The sequence below is a fragment of the Cherax quadricarinatus genome, chromosome 50 (assembly GCF_038502225.1).
Source record: "Cherax quadricarinatus isolate ZL_2023a chromosome 50, ASM3850222v1, whole genome shotgun sequence".
NCBI lineage: Eukaryota > Metazoa > Arthropoda > Malacostraca > Decapoda > Parastacidae > Cherax > Cherax quadricarinatus.
The window spans coordinates 22471156-22495111 of NC_091341.1; the positions used below are offsets into that span (position 1 = coordinate 22471156).

General features: G+C 39.8%; 2 protein-coding genes across 8 annotated transcripts in view; one reads left to right on the plus strand and one right to left on the minus strand.

Annotated features, from left to right (window-relative positions):
• LOC128695443 (uncharacterized protein F58A4.6) overlaps positions 1 to 5288 on the plus strand; it is a 116363-nt gene extending 111075 nt beyond the window's left edge. For all 5 annotated transcript variants that reach the window (XM_070095510.1, XM_070095511.1, XM_070095506.1 and 2 more), the window contains one exon: positions 3430 to 5288. The gene's annotated coding sequence lies outside the window, so the exon portion shown is untranslated. The remainder of the gene's footprint in view (positions 1 to 3429) is intronic.
• The window catches only part of Snx27 (sorting nexin 27), a 34389-nt gene continuing 14273 nt past the window's right edge, over positions 3841 to 23956 (minus strand). For 2 of the 3 annotated variants that reach the window (XM_053786059.2, XM_053786058.2), the window contains exons 9-10: positions 23617 to 23745; positions 3841 to 7466 (exon numbers count right to left, since the gene is read on the minus strand). In XM_053786059.2, coding sequence (XP_053642034.1) covers positions 7410 to 7466; positions 23617 to 23745 — 186 coding nt within the window. In that variant the 3' untranslated portion in view covers positions 3841 to 7409. Of the gene's footprint in view, positions 7467 to 23616; positions 23746 to 23956 lie in introns of those variants that run through there. The other variant, XR_008407994.1, reaches the window with a different exon arrangement.

A 23956-nucleotide genomic window follows, 5' to 3' on the forward strand; every position in this document is an offset into this window, starting at 1 on the left:
GTCACACTTCACAGACACGCACATGCATATATATATATACATACATCTAGGTTTTTCTCCTTTTTCTAAATAGCTCTTGTTCTTTTTTATTTCTTCTATTGTCCATGGGGAAGTGGAAAAGAATCTTTCCTCCGTAAGCCATGCGTGTCGTATGAGGCGACTAAAATGCCGGGAGCAATGGGCTAGTAACCCCTTCTCCTGTATACAATTACTAAAAAAGAGAAGAAGAAAAACTTTATAAAACTGGGTTGCTTAAATGTGCGTGGATGTAGTGCGGATGACAAGAAACAGATGATTGCTGATGTTATGAATGAAAAGAAGTTGGATGTCCTGGCCCTAAGCGAAACAAAGCTGAAGGGGGTAGGAGAGTTTCAGTGGGGGGAAATAAATGGGATTAAATCTGGAGTATCTGAGAGAGTTAGAGCAAAGGAAGGGGTAGCAGTAATGTTAAATGATCAGTTATGGAAGGAGAAAAGAGAATATGAATGTGTAAATTCAAGAATTATGTGGATTAAAGTAAAGGTTGGATGCGAGAAGTGGGTCATAATAAGCGTGTATGCACCTGGAGAAGAGAGGAATGCAGAGGAGAGAGAGAGATTTTGGGAGATGTTAAGTGAATGTATAGGAGCCTTTGAACCAAGTGAGAGAGTAATTGTGGTAGGGGACTTGAATGCTAAAGTAGGAGAAACTTTTAGAGAGGGTGTGGTAGGTAAGTTTGGGGTGCCAGGTGTAAATGATAATGGGAGCCCTTTGATTGAACTTTGTATAGAAAGGGGTTTAGTTATAGGTAATACATATTTTAAGAAAAAGAGGATAAATAAGTATACACGATATGATGTAGGGCGAAATGACAGTAGTTTGTTGGATTATGTATTGGTAGATAAAAGACTGTTGAGTAGACTTCAGGATGTACATGTTTATAGAGGGGCCACAGATATATCAGATCACTTTCTAGTTGTAGCTACACTGAGAGTAAAAGGTAGATGGGATACAAGGAGAATAGAAGCATCAGGGAAGAGAGAGGTGAAGGTTTATAAACTAAAAGAGGAGGCAGTTAGGGTAAGATATAAACAGCTATTGGAGGATAGATGGGCTAATGAGAGCATAGGCAATGGGGTCGAAGAGGTATGGGGTAGGTTTAAAAATGTAGTGTTAGAGTGTTCAGCAGAAGTTTGTGGTTACAGGAAAGTGGGTGCAGGAGGGAAGAGGAGCGATTGGTGGAATGATGATGTAAAGAGAGTAGTAAGGGAGAAAAAGTTAGCATATGAGAAGTTTTTACAAAGTAGAAGTGATGCAAGGAGGGAAGAGTATATGGAGAAAAAGAGAGAGGTTAAGAGAGTGGTGAAGCAATGTAAAAAGAGAGCAAATGAGAGAGTGGGTGAGATGTTATCAACAAATTTTGTTGAAAATAAGAAAAAGTTTTGGAGTGAGATTAACAAGTTAAGAAAGCCTAGAGAACAAATGGATTTGTCAGTTAAAAATAGGAGAGGAGAGTTATTAAATGGAGAGTTAGAGGTATTGGGAAGATGGAAGGAATATTTTGAGGAATTGTTAAATGTTGATGAAGATAGGGAAGCTGTGATTTCGTGTATAGGGCAAGGAGGAATAACATCTTGTAGGAGTGAGGAAGAGCCAGTTGTGAGTGTGGGGGAAGTTCGTGAGGCAGTAGGTAAAATGAAAGGGGGTAAGGCAGCCGGGATTGATGGGATAAAGATAGAAATGTTAAAAGCAGGTGGGGATATAGTTTTGGAGTGGTTGGTGCAATTGTTTAATAAATGTATGGAAGAGGGTAAGGTACCTAGGGATTGGCAGAGAGCATGCATAGTTCCTTTGTATAAAGGCAAAGGGGATAAAAGAGAGTGCAAAAATTATAGGGGGATAAGTCTGTTGAGTGTACCTGGTAAAGTGTATGGTAGAGTTATAATTGAAAGAATTAAGAGTAAGACGGAGAATAGGATAGCAGATGAACAAGGAGGCTTTAGGAAAGGTAGGGGGTGTGTGGACCAGGTGTTTACAGTGAAACATATAAGTGAACAGTATTTAGATAAGGCTAAAGAGGTCTTTGTGGCATTTATGGATTTGGAAAAGGCGTATGACAGGGTGGATAGGGGGGCAATGTGGCAGATGTTGCAAGTGTATGGTGTAGGAGGTAGGTTACTGAAAGCAGTGAAGAGTTTTTACGAGGATAGTGAGGCTCAAGTTAGAGTATGTAGGAAAGAGGGAAATTTTTTCCCAGTAAAAGTAGGACTTAGACAAGGATGTGTGATGTCACCGTGGTTGTTTAATATATTTATAGATGGGGTTGTAAGAGAAGTAAATGCGAGGGTCTTGGCAAGAGGCGTGGAGTTAAAAGATAAAGAATCACACACAAAGTGGGAGTTGTCACAGCTGCTCTTTGCTGATGACACTGTGCTCTTGGGAGATTCTGAAGAGAAGTTGCAGAGATTGGTGGATGAATTTGGTAGGGTGTGCAAAAGAAGAAAATTAAAGGTGAATACAGGAAAGAGTAAGGTTATGAGGATAACAAAAAGATTAGGTGATGAAAGATTGAATATCAGATTGGAGGGAGAGAGTATGGAGGAGGTGAACGTATTCAGATATTTGGGAGTGGACGTGTCAGCGGATGGGTCTATGAAAGATGAGGTGAATCATAGAATTGATGAGGGAAAAAGAGTGAGTGGTGCACTTAGGAGTCTGTGGAGACAAAGAACTTTGTCCTTGGAGGCAAAGAGGGGAATGTATGAGAGTATAGTTTTACCAACGCTCTTATATGGGTGTGAAGCGTGGGTGATGAATGTTGCAGCGAGGAGAAGGCTGGAGGCAGTGGAGATGTCATGTCTGAGGGCAATGTGTGGTGTGAATATAATGCAGAGAATTCGTAGTTTGGAAGTTAGGAGGAGGTGCGGGATTACCAAAACTGTTGTCCAGAGGGCTGAGGAAGGGTTGTTGAGGTGGTTCGGACATGTAGAGAGAATGGAGCGAAACAGAATGACTTCAAGAGTGTATCAGTCTGTAGTGGAAGGAAGGCGGGGTAGGGGTCGGCCTAGGAAGGGTTGGAGGGAGGGGGTAAAGGAGGTTTTGTGTGCGAGGGGCTTGGACTTCCAGCAGGCATGCTTGAGCGTGTTTGATAGGAGTGAATGGAGACAAATGGTTTTTAATACTTGACGTGCTGTTGGAGTGTGAGCAAAGTAACATTTATGAAGGGATTCAGGGAAACCGGCAGGCCGGACTTGAGTCCTGGAGATGGGAAGTACAGTGCCTGCACTCTGAAGGAGGGGTGTTAATGTTGCAGTTTAAAAACTGTAGTGTAAAGCACCCTTCTGGCAAGACAGTGATGGAGTGAATGATGGTGAAAGTTTTTCTTTTTCGGGCCACCCTGCCTTGGTGGGAATCGGCCGGTGTGATAATAAAAAAAAAAAAAATAACAAGAGCTAAACCTGTGTTGGCCATTGAACACTGCAATAAACTCAAGGTCAATGAATACCATTCATTTTATAGAGCCAATATATCATTATACCTCTACCTTTTAACATCACTTTTTCCATCCACTTTTAAATTTTCCCGGATTTCAACCTAATTATAGCTACACAGCTCTTTTACTGCCTACCCTTTGTCTTCCTCTACTGTAAATTTTAATTACCCTTTGTTTATAAAATTTAAAGAAAACAATTCCTTTGTGATATCATGCTTTGTGATATTGTGCTTTTATTTCAACTCTTTGCTATGTTTGACTTTTGTAAATATAATCTGCAAATAGTAATCAACCATTAATTCTAAAAGATCTCTTGAGACTAATATAGAACAATATATTTATCTTTAAAAAGGAGCATACAAACTACATTATATATACAATGTGAATGTAGATGATTTAATAGGTACATAGTACCCTGCATCATAAATATGGCATGTAGATATATACATCAAATGTATGCATGCAATTGAATATAATAGTGTGCCATTACGTAAATCAGCATAAATAGTGTTATTTACCTATGAACATTCACAATGATGACTCAAAAACATACAGGACAAAAACACACATGTTCAATAAAAGCTTGATCCCGTGTTACAGTTTAAAGTAAGGAAATTATTTTTAAATTAATATATAACAAATTTTTGGACTTAAGAATATTTCTCTCTGGATGGTCTGATAAATAGGCATGCACCACTTTTGCTTAAGTATGAAAAAAGGTGACAATAATATACTAAATGAGATGGATGGAGTAGTTAAGACAAATGATTGTCTTCTCTACTTACACTCTGAAAATAGGCAAATTCTTTAGTTATAATTAACAGCTGATAAATTCTACTTGGTCATTTTGAAATCTTTGGTACAGAAATCTTATCCCTTGACACCTCATGAGTTTTAACACAATTCACTGAAAGTCACAACAATTATACAAAGAAAGCTGCATTGATAAAATAAATCTATCCCTCACTAACAAAGCTTTCCCTCATTAACATTCATATATGAGACAGGTGCTTATTGAGGATCTAAATCCTTTGAATAGAAAAATACAGGATTCAAAACTATGGCTCTTTTTGTTGACATCTAATACCAACAACATCCTTTCTAATTAGCATGTGACACTAACAGCTTCTATGGCACAGATTTTTCACTGTAAGCCAGTTTTAACTTTGAAGAGAAAGTAACCAACCATACGAAGGAATTACAAGCTGACTACAGATTAATAAATATTTTGAAAGAGGCAAGAAGAGAAACAATGGGATATGATTTATGGTATCATGTACTAGCTGTCTTGTATGGCTTCAGTTGTATATTTCTAAGAGTATATGATAAAGCCTTTGACACTTTGAAAATGCATTCAATCTTTGGATAAATCTACTGTCATCTTATGTCAAAATAATATAAATATTCATAAAATTAAAATGTTCTGATCAGCCAAATAATAACCTAGCTGTGTAAATATTCAACAGACTAGCTAAAGAACAATACATTTTGAAAGTGGAATGTCTAACAATAGACCAAACTAAAATGATTGAAATAAATCATAAAATTTGTTTAGAGGAATATACAGTCGCATAATTCATACATTTAAATTTTCTTAACACAACTGTACTAAAATTCATTCTCTTATTGTTCAGCTTAATAATCATACTGACATTAAAATCTTGCAGTTATTAAAAACATTTTAAATGCTGAATTCTACACAAACTGTGTAATGTCAATATAAAATTACATTTAAGATAACTAAATTTATGTACTGATATTAGTACAAAAAAAAAAAAAAAAGTACATGAAATTAAATGACATTAAAGATCAATATGCTAATACCTGAAATTAAGTCTAGAAAAACTATGCAGAATCATCAACTTATATTCGAATACAATTATAAAATATTTAAAAATAGTTTTCTAGAATAGATGCTAACTTACTACTTGTGCCAATGATAATCTTATCTAAGGTGTACATAAAACTCAGTGACATTAATGCTTGAGAAATGCATGCATTACTTGCATATAAACTCTAAACAAAATTATAAGATTTTTATTAATAATTAGGCCATTAGTTAACTGGGTTGTGGATGATCACAGTGCTGGCATATGTTAATAATAGTTTGGTTGTCTCTACAATAAATAGAACAGATTACATAAAAATATATCTTTTTATCAATTTAAAAGAATTATACATAAGAGAACCATCAGTGTTTTATACATAGCTAGGAAACATTGAATATAGTGACTGGCAGAACAACCTGCTAAAACATGGCTACAGGATAAATAACATTACACATCCCATTCAATCTGCATTTTCACATTGGTTCTAATATCCTACTATGCACAGATCAATGAATGGTTCTTTGGACATGCAGTCTTAAAATCTCTTATTGGCATCTAATATCATTTACACGCCTTCAGCTCCTTTGAGACTAGATACCCCCCATCCTCATTCATAAAAGATAAGCAGTGTAACTACCACTGATAGTTTTGCACAATCACTGTCAGGTATCTCCATATTGCTTAAGTAATGGTAAATCTGCTGTAATAAATCAACTGTCATCAGTTTTTAATTATGAACTAATCAAAGCCTATGAAGATAAAAATATAAACATTTACAACAGGAAAAAATGAAAACTTTTAGGGTTAAACACTACAATAAAACTTGGATTTACAATTGTATTGTAATTCCCTCCCATTTACTTATGAGACAGTAGCATATATCATGGAAAAAAAGACAGGGAATGCACAGGAACAGTGTACAACAAGGCAATTAATAATGTCAGAAGAAAAATATTGCTAAAGACTAAAAAATGTAGGAATAAACTTATTAAACTAGAGTACACGTAAATACAGAAAATTAGTCATAATATGGAATTAGTAAAATTGGAGTTACATACAGGAATAAGATATTATTGATCTAAATGCAAGAACATAAGGCTTTTTTTTTTTTTTTAATTACGAGTCAAAATTGAATGAAAAATCTGTAAAGTATTTCATGTGAATGGGGGCAACCTCGCTTTTTAGGTTCTTTAATACTGTAAACTTTCGAAAAAAATGTTAGCCAGTATGCAAAAGTTATATACTTTACAATGTGCCATCAAGGTGACCTCTAACATTTTTAGGAAACTAACTAGTTAATCAAAAACCTATCAATAAAGGATGACCTGAAAAAGAAGAAACACTTTCACCATCATTCACTCTATCACTGTCGTGCCAGAGACAAGACAGCAACCACTCAAGCAGGTACTACCATCCTGCTAACGAGTGTAAAGCAGAATCCTGTAACTTTTACACAATCATAGGATTGCTGGTGTCTTTCTGTCTTATAAACATGCAAGATAACAAGTACAACTTGCTACTTCTACTTAAACTTAGGTCACAATGCACATCCATGTACAAGTATATGTATACACAACCATCTGTGTTTTCTTGTATTTTCTTAATTCTTCTCATTTATTTCCTTTCTCCATGGGGAAGTGGAAAAGAATCCTAAATGCTTGAAGCAAGAGGCTAGTAACCCCTTCTGTGTAAATTACTAAATGTAAATAGAAATGCTTTTGTTTCTTCTTTTTTGGGTCAACCTGCCTTGGTGGGAGATGGCCACTGTTATAAAAAAATTCACTCTCAATTTACATCTATTAAGTCACTTGAATCCAGGGATTCCCTGTCTTGATACTGTTCTTTACTCTTCTTCCATGTGAAAAAAGTACCTACTATCATCACAATCCCTTTGTCATACTCCCCCCCCCCTCTACCATTTTACATTAAATCCAAGTTTAATTGAAGTCATGCTTGATCCCCTAGTTTTCCCACACCTGGAATTACCTTTGACCATTTCATTTTAAATAGCTTTCAGGATGTCCTTTTCTTTGTCTTGTACATATTCAGTCCCATATATATATATATCCTCCTATACCTTACATTTACTCTGCTACAACTTCCAGTCTCTACGTCCACTGTTGTTCCTCTTGAATACGCTGGAAACACTCCTCCATAAAGTGATACTGAAATGTGGAACAGCTTTTAAAAATCAGTTCATGTGAACTTTAAGACTAGAATATTAATTCCTGCATTAAATAATAATAGCAAGTATTTCCAAGTGACAAATAAAATTCACTTAAATACAAATATTATATAAAAAAATAGTAATAAAAATAATAATGCAAGTAAATGTGTTTTCTTCCTTCTATTATCCTGCCTTGGTGGGAGATGGCCATTATTAGTATATTCAAAATAAAAAAGAAGTGCTAAACCTACAAGGGTCAGGAGATAGTCAATGAGTAAAAAAAATAAAATAAAATGAGATGACGGGAAGTGGTAAAGGAGATTTTTGAGGGCTAGGGGCTTGGACATCCAACAGGCTTGTGAATACATCTTAAGACAGGCATGAGTGGATTATTATTATAATCAAGGGGGAAGCACTAAACCAGTAGGATTATAGTGCCTGTTGGGGGGAGATGGAAGGTATTCAGGGTTAATTCAAGGAACTGGAGCACAGATCCAGTTCCCGAGATCAAGAGCCCCTCACCAGCATCAAGGAACCTTCCTTGAGGGGAGGCATGAGTGGAAGCAAGCGGTTTCTTTGATTTGACATGTTTTTGGTGTGAGCAAGGTAGCATTTATGAAGGGATTCAGAGGAAAGTGGTTAGTCAGACTGAGTCAAGGAAGTGGGAAATACAGCGACTGTACTCTGAAAGAGGGGTGGGGATATTGCTGTTCACAGGGTTATCTGAACTGTGATGTCAGCACACTTCTGGTAAGACAAGAGTTTGAATGAGTGATGGTGAAAGTGTTTCCTCTTTCAGATCACCCTACCTCACTGGATGATGGCTAACATGGTTAAAAGAAAAAAAAAAAAAAGTGTCTTGTGACTAATCAATGGAAAATGTACATCTAATTAGGGAAAATTAGTGAAGGGAGGGAGGTCAGATTAATTGGGAAATATGTATTGTATTCACAGGTTTACTTATTTTAAAAAACACATCTTAAAATACTATCACTAAACCAGTTTTTACTGACATTCAATAGATTATTATTATAATAATAAAAAGAGGCGCTAAACCTACAAGGATCATACAGCGTAACAGGGCAGAGAATTATTATAATCAGAGAAAGGGTCATGCAGCACTGTGGGGCAGAAAATAGTGCTAGGGCCATAAACAGCTATGTGGAGAGGGGATCAGAGGTGAGGAGAGAAAAGGGCTGGAAGGGATGCTAAGGGCTATGTGTCTAAGTTCATACAGTAAAGCAGTTGCTGACAAAAAGTAAAAAAGTGATTGTAAGTAAAAGGTAGGGCCGTCTGCAAGAAGGGAAGATAAGGTAAGAGTGGTATGGTGGTGGCGGCGTTGGAGGTAAATCCTGTGAGCTCGCTGGTAAACCGGACAATCTACAAGTGAAGAACCGAAATAGGGACCCGACCAACCTCACAGAGGGGAAGAGGGTGCGTTCCATGAGATACCCATGGGTAAGGCAAGTATGGCCAATGGAGAGAAGGGAGAGCAGTCTCTCGAGTACGGCAATGGTGGTAAGAAGATGGCCACAAACCTAAAAGCAGTTTAATAGACTGCAATTTGTTATGGTGCATGCCCAAACACCGATGTTGCCAATGGCCGTGAAGATGGGCCGAGGTGACCAGAAAATAATCTGAACGGAATACCTCTATAGGAAACCGGAGGATCATGCACTGCTGACTGCGCAGCAGCATCTGCTTGTTTATTGCCCTGCACATCAACGTGTCCAGGGACCCAACAGAAAATGACTTCTTTGTTTTTGCTAGCCACATGGCGCAACCATAGTTGTATACGAAGGACTAATGGATAAGGGGAATCAAATTGTAATGGGTTGTAAAGTACTGAGGGAATCTGAAATGATCAAAAACGTCGAAGGAGACACATATGTAATACGGAGAAGTGATATAAGGATGGCATACAACTCGATAGTAAAAATACTAGCAGAGTCTAACAAATGACCTTGAACAACATCGTCAGGGAACACCACCATGAACCCAACACCGTCAGAAGATTAAGAACCATCTGTATAAACAGCAACTGCATGAGCATGCAACCAGAAGTGATCAAGAAAAAGAGTGAGAAGCAGTCATAGGTAGGAGAGCTTTGGCGCACTGCAGTAGGGAAAGGCAGACACGAACCATTAGAACCTCCCAAGGGGTAAGGGAAGAGGCAGACGCTAAATGAACATACAAGGGAGGCAACTGGAGAGAAGACTGGAGTGAGTGAAGACGAAGAGAAAATGGTCGGAGTAAGTAGGGGCATTGAACAAATAATGGGCTTCTACTAACATCTGAGACCAACCTATACATAGGCAGAACATGAAGGTCATGAGAGCGAACAAAGTAACGAACACAATGAGCATTCAGACAGTCAGCTAAGGAAGGAACATTCGCGTCAGCATAGAAGCTTTCAATAGGGCATGAACGAAAGGCACCAAGGCATAAATGTAGACCCTGATAATGAAAGGGATCTAACTTAGAAAGAGTGGTAGTAGAAGCTGCAGAATAAACTTGGTCACCATCATCCAGCTTGGACAAGACTAGGGTAGAATGCAAATGGTTGGCAGCTTGCCAACCCTGGCAAACTGCCTTCAAAGAGGAAATGTGAGGTTTCCGTGTCAACCAGCAATCAAAGAGAAGGCCAAGAAACTTGACCGTATCACATTCTGGAATACTCCACGAGCCGTGTAAATATAATGGAGTATCTGGGACAAGAGGATGTCTAGTGAAGGTAATGAAATGGGTTTTTGTACTAGAAAATTTAAATCCATGAAAAGTGGCCCAATGGGAAATTTGGTCAGTCACAACCTGAAAGGAGGCCGCTACCCGGCGACAGTCAGCAACTACATAAGCTATAGCGAAGTGATCCACATAAAGTGATGATCAAATATGAGATGGAAGAATTGAAGATAGGTCATTTATAGCCAAGAGAAAAAGGGTAGTTCTAAGGTCGCAACCTTGTGGAACACCCTTGGCTTCAACAAAATCTGAGGAAAGTGAGGTGCCAACACATGCACGAAAATGTCTCAAATAAGAAAGCATTAAGGAAAGTTGGTAGATTACTGAAGATGCCTAAGGAGTGGGCTTCAGTTAAAATGTTATACCTCCAAGTGGTATCATATGCCTTCTCAAGATCAAAAAATACTGCTCGGATGGAGTGTTTGTTAGCAATGGCATTTCACACATATGTATCTAAGTGGAGCAAGGGGTCCAAAGTAGAGCGGCCCTTGCGAAAGCCATACTGGCGAGGGGAAAGATTATTGTGAGGCTCCAAAAACCATATCAGATGTCTATTCACCTGGCTTAGCGCTTCTTTTTGATTATAATAATAATAATAATGTCTATTCACCAATCGTTCCATCACCTTGCAGACTACGTTGGTCAGGGCAATGGGACGATAGTGAGAGGTATCAAGTCCCGAGGTGCCTGGTTTGCAAAATGGTAGTACAATGGCAGATGTCCATTGTTGAGGGAGAACCCCTCGCATCCAAATAAGATTGAAAAGACACAAAAGGACTGCAAGGGCTGTAGAATGCAGATGTAGCATACCAATATGAATATCATCAGGCCCAGCTGCTGACGACTGGCAAGCGGAAAGCGTGGACTCTAGCTCTAGGAGAGTGAAAGGTACGTTATACAGCTCCATTCCATCAGAGGAGAAATTCAAGGGTAATTGCTCCTTGGTAGACTTAGATGCAAGAAATAAGAGACAAAGGTGAAGCCCTTGGGAGACACGGACAAGATAGTTCCCGATTTCCATGGTAACTTCAAGAGGTTCCACAACACTAACACCAGCAACCCGCAAAATGGGAGCTGGGTCTGGAGTGTATTTGCCACACAACTTCCGTACCTTCTTCCAAACCGCACACACAGGGAAAGTCGAGGTAATGGTAGACACGTAGTCTTGCCAACAAGTGTGTTTTAGTGTCGTGTATGATGCGGCAAGCAACTGCCCTTGCCCACTTATAATCCAGAAGTTGATCTGAGGTCCGATTATATCAATAATGGCCCCACACAGCACATTTCAAATGCACTGCACGGGCACATGCAGGAGACCACCAAGGCACGCATGTCTAAGAATGCTTGCCTGAGGTTTGAGGAATAGAATGTGATGCTGCAGTGAAAACTGGTGCACCAGCTTATCAATAGAGGATGAAGGAGGGTCCCCACAAAAGTTGGTAAGATGAGAGTATAAGTGCCAATTCGCTCATGCAAATTGCCAACGGGCTATGAGGTGGTTGGGAATACGTAGTATAAGTAAGAAGAATTGGAAAGTGATCACTGTTGTGTAAATCCGGGAGAACAGACCAAGCATAATCAAGTGCAATTAATGAGGAACAGATAGAAAGATCAATGCAAGAGAGAGACTGAGTGCGAGCCAAAATGGGTAGGAGCACCTGTATTTAAAACATGAAGAGGATGAGAGGCGAGAAGTCTCTCAAACTGATCACCACGAGTCACAGTGGGACCCTCCCCACTGATGATGGCGAGCGTTAAAAATCACCTAACAAGATGGGCGGCGGTAGAGAAGAGATCAAGAACTCAATATCCAAGATACAGAATGCACGGGAGGGGGAGATATATAGAGTAAACTGTATACCATCTGTGCAAATAAATACAAGCTGCAGTATAATGCAGTAGAGAACAAACAAAGACCTGATGATATAGTATACCAACGCGCACAAGAAGCACACTCTCATTATATGATTCATCAGGAAAGGGATCAAAAGAATGCAACAGCACATAGCCTGAAAAAGGACGAATAACAGCTGAACGAATTTTGGGCTCTTGTAACCCAACACATACTGGGGAAACCTGGGAAAGCAACACTTGGAGCTCTCCCCGATTACACGAGGCCACGAATATTCCATTGTAAAGAAGACATCATTTACAAAGACGGGTATGTCAACAATAAGCAGCGATAAAATCTATGGGCTATTAGGGGTCAGTGAAGTCTGTGTATGGAGGCAACAGTAAGTGTATAAGCAAGGAGGAATCAGAATGCTGTGGAGGAAAAGATTGATGTGAGGGTTGTGAAAAATAAACGGGTAGGAGGAGACGCGGTGTCCATCGAGGGTTTCATCTCCCCAATATAGTTGGAGATAATGTCAAGTGTTTCAACAGATAAGAAAGATGCTGATACCATGATCTCGGAGACAGGTGAGGTAGAGCAAGTAGAGATCAGGGAGACTATGGAGGCAACCAAAGAGGTCTGAGAGGGGAGGAGAGTATCAACTTGGAGAGATGCACTGGCAGGGGGTAGATGAGTCCTGTGGTAGAACAGGAGAGGAAGGAGGTTGGAAGGTAACCGGGGAAGAAGACTGGGCGGGAATAGGAGAAAGGGGGACTACACAAGGAAAGGGGGGTGCACCTCCACCTTCGTGTGAGAGGTAGAAAGGTGGTGAGAACAAGGTACCAAGGCCAAAAAGGAAAACTTGGGGAACTGTAAGCACCGGAGGAATGCGAAGAGACTTGGGTTTATGGGACAGGTTTAACTTTGCAGGTGATAGGCATGAAGATAAAGGCATGCGAGGCCTTGTAGATTGAGAAACTAGCAGGCGAGAAGTAGAGGTAGGAATAGGTAAAGAGGTGAAGGTTTCAGAGAGTAAAACTGCAAAAGAATTAAAAGATGGGGGTGACCCCGGAAGACATGACACCGGAGGAGCTGGTAGGCGGGGGGAGCACCAAGGCTGGAGGTCTCCTAGCTACTCGAGAACAAGGGAGACGAGGAACATTACCCTGCAGGTGGAGCCGAAAGATTGTCACAGCATAAGTAAGGCCTTCACTCTCCTTAAGACAATGGATTTCTCCTTCATTAAGATAGACTTGACATCGGCGGCAAAAAGATGGATGAGGTTCATAGCAATTGAGACAAGTGGGGGGAAGACTGCAAGAGGTATCGACATGATCTGCGACACTGCAAACCAGGCACTCCACTGCAGACCTGCAGTATTTAGCAGGGTGTCTGAAGCACCAGCAATTTCGACACTGTTGGGGAGTAGGGACCACTTTATGGACTTCTAGGCGATAGCCCGCGATATAAACGGAGGACAGAAGTTCATGACAGTCAAAGGTTAAGCGGGCAATGTTACTGGGAAAGTGCCTTCGCCCACAAGTAGGCAAAACATATGTATCCACTTTGAGAACTGGAATGTCCTGAAGGGCTAACTGCTGCAAAATATCATCACTGCAAGACAGAAAATCATTCTGTACAATAGTACATGGTAAAACCACTGTACCACTGTAAGAATTGAGAGTAGCATGCTTGTGAACCATGATTGGAATATTATCAAAGGAACTAGATGGGAAAGAGCATGAGATTGTTCTGCATTCTGGACTGTAATGATGCACACACCACTTCGAAAAGCGTGAAAGGATATAAATAACAAAAAAAAAAAGGCACAAATACCGTGACTGGAATAATACACAAATAACCCGCACATAGAAGAGAGTAGCTTACGATGACGTTTCGGTCTGACTTGGCCCATTTACAAAGTCACACTGACAAGAAGTAGAGCAGGACGGGTATATATAGGCAGGAAGAGGTGGTGGTGGTGGTGGTAGTAGTAGTAGTAGTAGTAGTAGTAGTAGTATTAGTAGTATTAGTAGTATTAGTAGTATTAGTAGTATTATTAGTATTATTAGTATTATTAGTATTATTAGTATTATTAGTATTATTAGTATTATTAGTATTATTAGTATTATTAGTATTATTAGTATTATTAGTATTATTAGTATTATTAGTATTATTAGTATTATTAGTATTATTAGTATTATTAGTATTATTAGTATTATTAGTATTATTAGTATTATTAGTATTATTAGTATTATTAGTATTATTAGTATTATTAGTATTATTAGTATTATTAGTATTATTAGTATTATTAGTATTATTAGTATTATTAGTATTATTAGTATTATTAGTATTATTAGTATTATTAGTATTATTAGTATTATTAGTATTATTAGTATTATTAGTATTATTAGTATTATTAGTATTATTAGTATTATTAGTATTATTAGTATTATTAGTATTATTAGTATTATTAGTATTATTAGTATTATTAGTATTATTAGTATTATTAGTATTAGTATTATTAGTATTATTAGTATTATTAGTATTAGTATTATTAGTATTAGTATTATTATTAGTATTATTATTATTATTATTATTATTATTATTATTATTATTATTATGAATCTCAGTCCTGGCTTCGTCTCTGTAGATGCCTTCCTCTCCCACTACATTGTAAAATGCTCCAAACTTTAGAACACCTGTGACTTATTGATAAATTAGACACATGTGCAACTCTTGGGTATCTTTATTAAGGAAACGTTTCGCCACACAGTGGCTTCATCAGTCCATACACAGGAGAAGCTTGAAGAATAGGAGGAGAATGAGGTAATCAGTCCCTCAACCTTGAGTCGATGTGGTCAGTCCATCAAGATTGATGGACTGACCACATTGACTCAAGGTTGAGGGACTGATTACCTCATTCTCCTCCTATTCTTCAAGCTTCTCCTGTGTATGGACTGATGAAGCCACTGTGTGGCGAAACGTTTCCTTAATAAAGATACCCAAGAGTTGCACATGTGTCTAATTTATCAACGTGTCGGTTCTGTGAACCATTCATCTACAAACCTGTGACTTAACCTGATTCCTCCTTTTTTTTCTTCTTCCTCTTTCCTTTTTTCTCTTCTGGGCTGTCTTTCATTCTTCTATCTTGTGTTTCTGTTCCTTCATTATTTATTTCATTATTTCCCCTCCCCCCCCACCTCTGTGTTCTTGCTCTCCCTCTGTGGGCACCTAGCTCCCTTGCAGTGCTCCCCTTTCTTTGTATTTGACTAGCTCCTCCTCCTTACTTCCCCATTTCTACTTCCATCTCCGCCACTACTACTACTACCACTACCTCTTCCTGCCTATATATACCCGTCCTGCTCTACTTCTCATCAGTGTGACTTTGTAAATGGTCCAAGTCGGACCGAAATGTCGTCATAAGCTCCTCTCTTCTATGTGCGGGTTATTTGTGAGAGGATATATTTTGGCCAACGTGTCGTAAAAGAGCTTTACTAATACTATGGTCAGAAATATAATCAGTTGGAGATGTTGGTTCCAGGGAAAAGAATTTAGTCCACTGTGTACTTGTAAACATGGTGCGTAAAGGAAGTGGGTGTTGCACAGATCGTTTGTGGGTGGAATGAGCAGACACTGAAGAACGAGTGTCAGTAAATGGTCCGGAACATTTAGGCATAGCACCACAGGCGACCCAACCTGAGGTAGGTGGGCGATCCAAAAACTGTCACACCATATTCAGGGAAGCTGGACTCAAAGGCGTGCAAGAGGTAGAGGCACTAACAGAAATGGGCAGAGCCCCCAGCACGTGGAGCAGGTGACGAAGAATCACCGGCAGAAGACACAGGGGTATGGGAAGAGTCTAGAGAATGGTCCAATAACAAAGCTGGGTTAGAACAGGATGTGGAAACCAAAAGGGGTCTGGGAGGAGGGGGGGGTCATCATGGAACAAAGACTCCATGATAGTAGTAATTCTTTCTTATTATTCTTCTTCTTTCAACAAACCGGCCATATCCCACCAAGGCAGGGTGGCCTAAAAAGAAAAACAAAAGTTTCTCTTTAAAAATTTAATACAGTGGACCCCCGCATAGCGACTTTAATCCGTGCAAGAGGGCTGATTGTTATGCGAAATGTTCGGTATGCGAATTAATTTTCCCCATAAGAAATAATGGAAATCAAATTAATCCGTGCAAGACACCCAAAAGTATGAAAAAAATTTTTTTACCACATGAAATATACATTTTCCTACACACAAAGAGAAGGATACATGCACAATAGTAGAGTAGTACATGCACAATATATATTGTGCATGTACTACTCTACTAAATGAAGAATAAATGACACCTTTATTGAAGATGCAGCAATGACTGATGAGACACTGTGTCCTGGGGGTGCCTTTTCCTCCTGAGTACTGTAGGTCCTGTTTGGCATTTTCTTCCAGAACAGGCCTTATCACACTGTGTATGCCACTACAATTCTTAAATCTCTCAAGCCAACCTTTGCTGGCTTTAAATTCACCAATATGAGCACTAGTTACAGGCATTTTTCCCTGTTCACCTGGGTGTTAGTCGACTGGTGTGGGTTGCATCCTGGGAGACAAGATCAAGGACCCCAATGGAAATAAGTTAGACAGTCTTCGATGACACTGACTTTTTTGGGTTATCCTGGGTGGCAAATCCTCTGGGGTTAATTGTTTCTTGGTATTCTCAATAAGCCACACCAACAACGATGCTACAGCAGCAGCAGCAGCTGACGGTGGTACAGCAGCAACAGACGATGCTACAGCAGCAACAGACGATGCTACAGCAGCAGCAGACGATGCTACAGCAGCAACAGACGATGCTACAGCAGCAGCAGACGATGCTACAGCAGCAGCAGACGATGCTACAGCAGCAGCAGACGATGCTACAGCAGCAGCAGACGATGCTACAGCAGCAGCAGACGGTACTACAGCAGCAGCAGCAGCTGACGGTGGTACAACAGCAGCAGCAGCTGACAGTGCAGCAGCAGCTGACAGTGCAGCAGCAGCTGACGGTGGTACAGCAGCAGCTGTACCACCAATAGTAGCGATGGTTGATTGGGGTTTATTATACAACCTGGCCAGCTCGGAGACACGCACTCCACTTTCATACTTATCAATGATCTTTTTCTTCATCTCTATAGTAATTCTCACCCTTATTGCTGTAGGGTTGGCACTAGAAGCTTTCTTGGGGCCCATGGTCACTTATTTTCCAGAAAAAATCACCAAAAACACTGTAATAATACGAAATGTTCCGATTGTATGCTTGGATGTTACCGCGGAGGCTGGCTGGTAAACAATGCCACCGGCGGAACATGTGAGCGTGGCTCAGGCCGCACATTGGACGCGTCTCGGACGAAGGGCGGTGAGCGGGTTTTTGGGCGGTATGCGAGGCAAAATTTTTGCGAAAAAAGCGAGCGGTATGCGGATTGTACTGTATGCGATGCGTGCGGTATGCGGGGGTCCACTGTAATTTATACAGAAGGGGTTACTAGCCCCCTGCTCCCGGCATTTTAGTCGCCTCTTACAACACGCATGGCTTACGGAGGAAGAATTCTGTTCCACTTCCCCATGGAGATAAGAGGAAATAAACAAGAACAAGAACTAGAAAGAAAATAGCAGAAAACCCAGAGGGGTGTGTGTATATATATGCTTGTACATGTATGTATGTAGTAGGTTGTAGACAGCAACCATCCAGGGAGGTACTACCGTCCTGCCAAGTGAATGTAAAACAAAAGCCTGTAATTGTTTTACATGATGGTAGGATTGCTGGTATCTTTTGTCTGTCTCATAAATATGCAAGATTACAGGTATGTCTTGCTACTTCTACTTACACTTAGGTCACACTACACATACATGTACACGTTTATTTATACACACTCATCTGAGTTTTCTTTGATTTTATCTTAATAGTTCTTGGTCTTATTACTTTTCCTTTTATATCCATGGGGAAGTGGAATAAGAATCTTTCCTCCGTAAGCCATGCGTGTTGTAAAAGTCAACTAAAATGCCGGGAACAATGGGCTAGTAACCCCTTTTCCTGTAAAGATTACTAAAAAGAATAAGAAGAAGAAAATTGTCAAAGTGGGAAGTCTGAATGTGCGTGGATGTTGTGCAAATGATAAGAAAGAGATGATTGTGGATGTTATGAATGAGAAGAAACTGGATGTCCTGGCTTTAAGTGAAACAAAGCTGAAGGGGGTGGGAGAGTTTCAATGGAGAGGAATAAATGGGATTAGGTCAGGGGTTTCAAATAGAGTTAGAGCTAAAGAAGGAGTAGCAATAATGTTGAAGGATAAGCTATGGCAGGAAAAGAGGGACTATAAATGTATTAATTCAAGGATTATGTGGAGTAAAATAAAGATTGGATGTGAAAAGTGGGTTATAGTAAGCGTGTATGCACCTGGAGAAGAAAGAAGTGTAGAGGAGAGAGAGATTTTGGGAAATGTTGAGTGAATGCGTGGGGAGTTTTGAATCAAGTGTGAGAGTAATGGTGGTTGGGGATTTCAATGCTAAAGTGGGTAAAAATGTTATGGAGGGAGTAGTAGGTAAATTTGGGGTGCCAGGGGTAAATGTAAATGGGAAGCCTTTAATTGAGCTATGTGTAGAAAGAGATTTGGTAATAAGTAATACATATTTTATGAAAAAGAGGATAAATAAATATAAAAGGTATGATGTAGCACGTAATGAAAGTAGTTTGTTAGATTATGTATTGGTGGATAAAAGGTTGATGGGTAGGCTCCAGGATGTACATGTTTATAGAGGGGCAACTGATATATCGGATCATTATTTAGTTGCAGCTACAGTTAGAGTAAGAGGTAGATGGGAAAAGAGGAAGGTGGCAACAACAAGTAAGAGGGAGGTGAAAGTGTATAAACTAAGGGAGGAGGAAGTTCGGGGGAGATATAAGCGACTGTTGGCAGAAAGGTGGGCTAGTGCAAAGATGAGTAGTGGGGGGGGGGTTGAAGAGGGTTGGAATAGTTTTAAAAATGCAGTATTAGAATGTGGGGCAGAAGTTTGTGGTTATAGGAGGGTGGGGGCAGGTGGAAAGAGGAGTGATTGGTGGAATGATGAAGTAAAGGGTGTGATAAAAGAGAAAAAGTTAGCTTATGAGAGGTTTTTACAAAGCAGAAGTGTTATAAGAAGAGCAGAGTATATGGAGAGTAAAAGAAAGGTAAAGAGAGTGGTGAGAGAGTGCAAAAGGAGAGCAGATAATAGAGTGGGAGAGGCACTGCCAAGAAATTTTAATGAAAATAAGAAAAAATTTTGGAGTGAGTTAAACAAGTTAAGAAAGCCTAGGGAAAGTATGGATTTGTCAGTTAAAAACAGAGTAGGGGAGTTAGTAGATGGGGAGAGGGAGGTATTAGGTAGATGGTGAGAATATTTTGAGGAACTTTTAAATGTTGAGGAAGAAAGGGAGGCGGTAATTTCATGCACTGGTCAGGGAGGTATACCATCTTTTAGGAGTGAAGAAGAGCAGAATGTAAGTGTGGGGGAGCTACGCGAGGCATTACGTAGAAAGAAAGGGGGTAAAGCAGCTGGAACTGATGGGATCATGACAGAAATGTTAAAAGCAGGGGGGATATAGTGTTGGAGTGGTTGGTACTTTTGTTTAATAAATGTATGAAAGAGGGGAAGGTACCTAGGGATTGGAGGAGAGCATGTATAGTCCCTTTATATAAAGGGAAAGGGGACAAAAGAGATTGTAAAAATTAGAGGAATAAGTTTACCGAGTATACCAGGAAAAGTGTACGGTAGGGTTATAATTGAAAGAATTAGAGGTAAGACAGAATGTAGGATTGCGGATGAGCAAGGAGGTTTCAGAGTGGGTAGGGGATGTGTAGATCAAGTGTTTACATTGAAGCATATATGTGAACAGTATTTAGATAAAGGTAGGGAAGGTTTTATTGCATTTATGGATTTAGAAAAGGCATATGATAGAGTAGATAGGGGAGCAATGTGGCAGATGTTGCAAGTATATGGAATAGGTGGTAAGTTACTAAATGCTGTAAAGAGTTTTTATGAGGATAGTGAGGCTCAGGTTAGGGTGTGTAGAAGAGAGGGAGACTACTTCCCGGTAAAAGTAGGTCTTAGACAGGGATGTGTAATGTCACAATGATTGTTTAATATATTTATAGATGGGGTTGTAAAAGAAGTAAATGCTAGGGTGTTCGGGAGAGGGGTGGGATTAAATTATGGGAAATCAAATTCAAAATGGGAATTAACACAGTTACTTTTTGTTGATGATACTGTGCTTATGGGAGATTCTAAAGAAAAATTGCAAAGGTTAGTGGATGAGTTTGGGAATGTGTGTAAAGGTAGAAAGTTGAAAGTGAACATAGAAAAGAGTAAGGTGATGAGGGTATCAAATGATTTAGATAAAGAAAAATTGGATATCAAATTGGGGAGGAGGAGTATGGAAGAAGTAAATGTTTTCAGATACTTGGGAGTTGACGTGTCGGCGGATGGATTTATGAAGGATGAGGTTAATCATAGAATTGATGAGGGAAAAAAGGTGAGTGGTGCATTGAGGTATATGTGGAGTCAAACGTTATCTATGGAGGCAAAGAAGGGAATGTATGAAAGTATAGTGTAGTACCAACACTCTTATATGGGTGTGAAGCTTGGGTGGTAAATGCAGCAGCGAGGAGACGGTTGGAGGCAGTGGAGATGTCCTGTTTAAGGGCAATGTGTGGTGTAAATATTATGCAGAAAATTCGGAGTGTGGAAATTAGGAAAAGGTGTGGAGTTAATAAAAGTATTAGTCAGAGGGCAGAAGAGGGGTTGTTGAGGTGGTTTGGTCATTTAGAGAGAATGGATCAAAGTAGAATGACATGGAAAGCATATAAATCTATAGGGGAAAGAAAGCGAGGTAGGGGTCATCCTCGAAAGGGTTGGAGAGAGGGGGTAAAGGAGGTTTTGTGGGCAAGGGGCTTGGACTTCCAGCAAGCGTGCGTGGGCGTGTTAGATAGGAGTGAATGGAGACGGATGGTACTTGGGACCTGACGATCTGTTGGAGTGTGAGCAGGGTAATATTTAGTGAAGGGATTCAGGGAAACCGGTTATTTTCATATAGTCGGACTTGAGTCCTGGAAATGGGAAGTACAATGCCTGCACTTTAAAGGAGGGGTTTGGGATATTGGCAGTTTGGAGGGATATGTTGTGTATCTTTATACGTATATGCTTCTAAACTGTTGTATTCTGAGCACCTCTGCAAAAACAGTGATTATGTGTGAGTGTGGTGAAAGTGTTGAATAATGATGAAAGCATTTTCTTTTTGGGGATTTTCTTTCTTTTTTGGGTCACCCTGCTTTGGTGGGAGACGGCCGACTTGTTGAAAAAAAAAAAAAACATGTATGTGTAGTGTGACCTAAGTGTAAGTAAAAGTAGCAAGACATACCTGAAATCTTGCATGTTTATGAGACAGAAAAAAGGGCACCAGCAATCCTACCATCATGTAAAACAATTACAGGCTTTCGTTTTACACTCACTTGGCAGGACGGTAGTATACCTCCCTGGGCGGTTGCTGTCTACCAACCTACTACCTAGTTTTCTTATTATTATTTAAAGAAAAAAAAAAAGAAAGAAGGAAAAAAAAAAGACAGTGGAGGGACAGTCACTAGAAGGCATGAAGGGGCTGCAAGTTTCCCCCTCATCCAAGAGGACCTCGAACCCACAAGTAGTGCAGATGCAGCGTGAAACCCATGCCACACCCTACCCTTCATGCCAGTAAACCAGCGCTCCAGGATAGCAACCTCACATTTACCTTGTCACCTCGGCAGACAAGAGAGGGTGGTCAGGAATCCGCCACAAAACGCAGCTCCTTTGGCTGTCACCTCCCAGAACCAACAGACAGCCTCTGGAGATACACCTGTCATCTGCAGGACACCCTGCCCACTTCCTGGAAATCCAGAAAGGAAGCAGGGCACCTCCAGACAATCCAGATTCCACGGCAAACTACACCACAACAAACCATACCCCCGGCCGGGATTGAACCCGCGGGGGTATGGTTTGTTTGCAATCGTGTCATTACGATTTCTTGAGTCAAGTTACACCACAACAGATGAACCTCACAGAGCGAGACAAACTCCGGCACACTTTCCCCTACCTAGAAACCGTAATGCCAGATGGGAGGACCCCAGAGGCTATAAATGAGATGGGGAAAAGGGGAGGGTTGGGAGGGAGATGAAAGGAAAAAAGAGGGGATGAGGATGATGGGATAGGGGAGGATTGGGGGGTAATTAGGTTCAGTCTGAGGATGAAGACCAAAAGGCCCAATTCCTAAGACCAATAGCCTCTTCACCTCTGCAAGGAGCTCCCCTTGAAGAGGCAGGGCAGAGAAGGGTGCAGGGGTATTGGATAGCAAGAGGGAGAGGGATTATTATTAGGTCATGGAGTGAAGCAGGGCAGTGGATAGTGCAGGGAAAGAGGGTAGCAAGAGTGAGGTAAAAAGGGTTGTGAGGAGTGCTAGAGGCATCATCATCAGAGCTTTTGCAGTAAATCAGCTGCTGTCAAAAAGTCAACGAGAGAGTTTGGGTTAAAGGAGGGTCCATCAGCAAGAAGGACATTCAACAGGAAATGACTAGCAATAAGATTTATGTGTAGGAAATACAATGAGTACATTTTGAATGAAATCAAAAGAATATGGACACCTGGTCAAACAGGATGAATTCTGGATTTTATTTTTTCTCAGTTTTATGTGTTATATGTTATACACTGTTTAAACAATATTCATTACTATTTGAAAGTGAAAAGGAACAAATGGCATATGTTCCACTGGAGGGTGTGAGCTAGAGGGTGTCAGCGTGAGGGTGTAAGGGTGAGGAGTGTCAACGTAAAAGCGCCAGTGTGAAACGTCCTTGTCACTTCCTCTTTGCGTGCCACTTTTTCACCATTATTAAACGTAAAATACTGGATAAACATTCTAAATACAAACATTTAATTAAACAAAATATGAATTAATATGGCTCACGAAGGCATCTCCAACTATAACATGGTTGTTTACAGGAAACAGGTTCAGTTCTAACAGATTTTGAAACAATGGTAGCTTGGTGTAGGTGTGGTAAGTTCCAATCTGTTTGGTACAATTTGAACAAGCAATAGAGGATTTACTTACTATTTCTTTTCTTTTGGTTAAAAAAAAAATAATGTTTTCTATCATACTAGCTAGAAAAATCCTATTCCACTCCAATCTAACTAGGGGTGGGGGTGGACCCAAGCTATATATGGCTTTGCCTCATGGCTGGGATATTCAACCAACCACCAAAGAAGGAATCTACTATACAGTAAACACACACAAATGGATTTCAACCCCATTACAATACTCCCCATAAATAAATCAACCCCTCAATTTATACATAACATATGTGGTTTTCAAACCTTGACCTATACACAGGTATACAGTATATGGTACCTTGCTGCATATCTTCACTGGTATTTGCTGTATATCAGGCAATTTATATTTATTTAGTCAACAATGTAACAGAACTCTGAAATTACATGCACCAAAATTATTTCATCATCATAAGACTAAAAATCACAACAGTGACTTACAAATGGTGTAAATATTTTGACCCATCTGATAAGATCTTCTGTTTGCCTGTAGAGAAAACAAAATGACATTGCTTCATCATCCACCTCAAACTTCTCTATTGTGGACCAAGCAAAGTCAATTATCTGTGTCTGAAAGTATTAAATACCTAGTTAAAATCCTTTGTTAACCTTTTATAAAAATTAATATAAATAATCAAGTCATACAGTATACAGTACTATATTTCATGTCTTGTATCCAATATTAAAATCGTTTTACTAAAACTCCAATATTAATACAGCCTCTCCTCACTAGCGATGTACTCATTTACCGACCACTCGGACTTACAACCAGCTGTCCAAC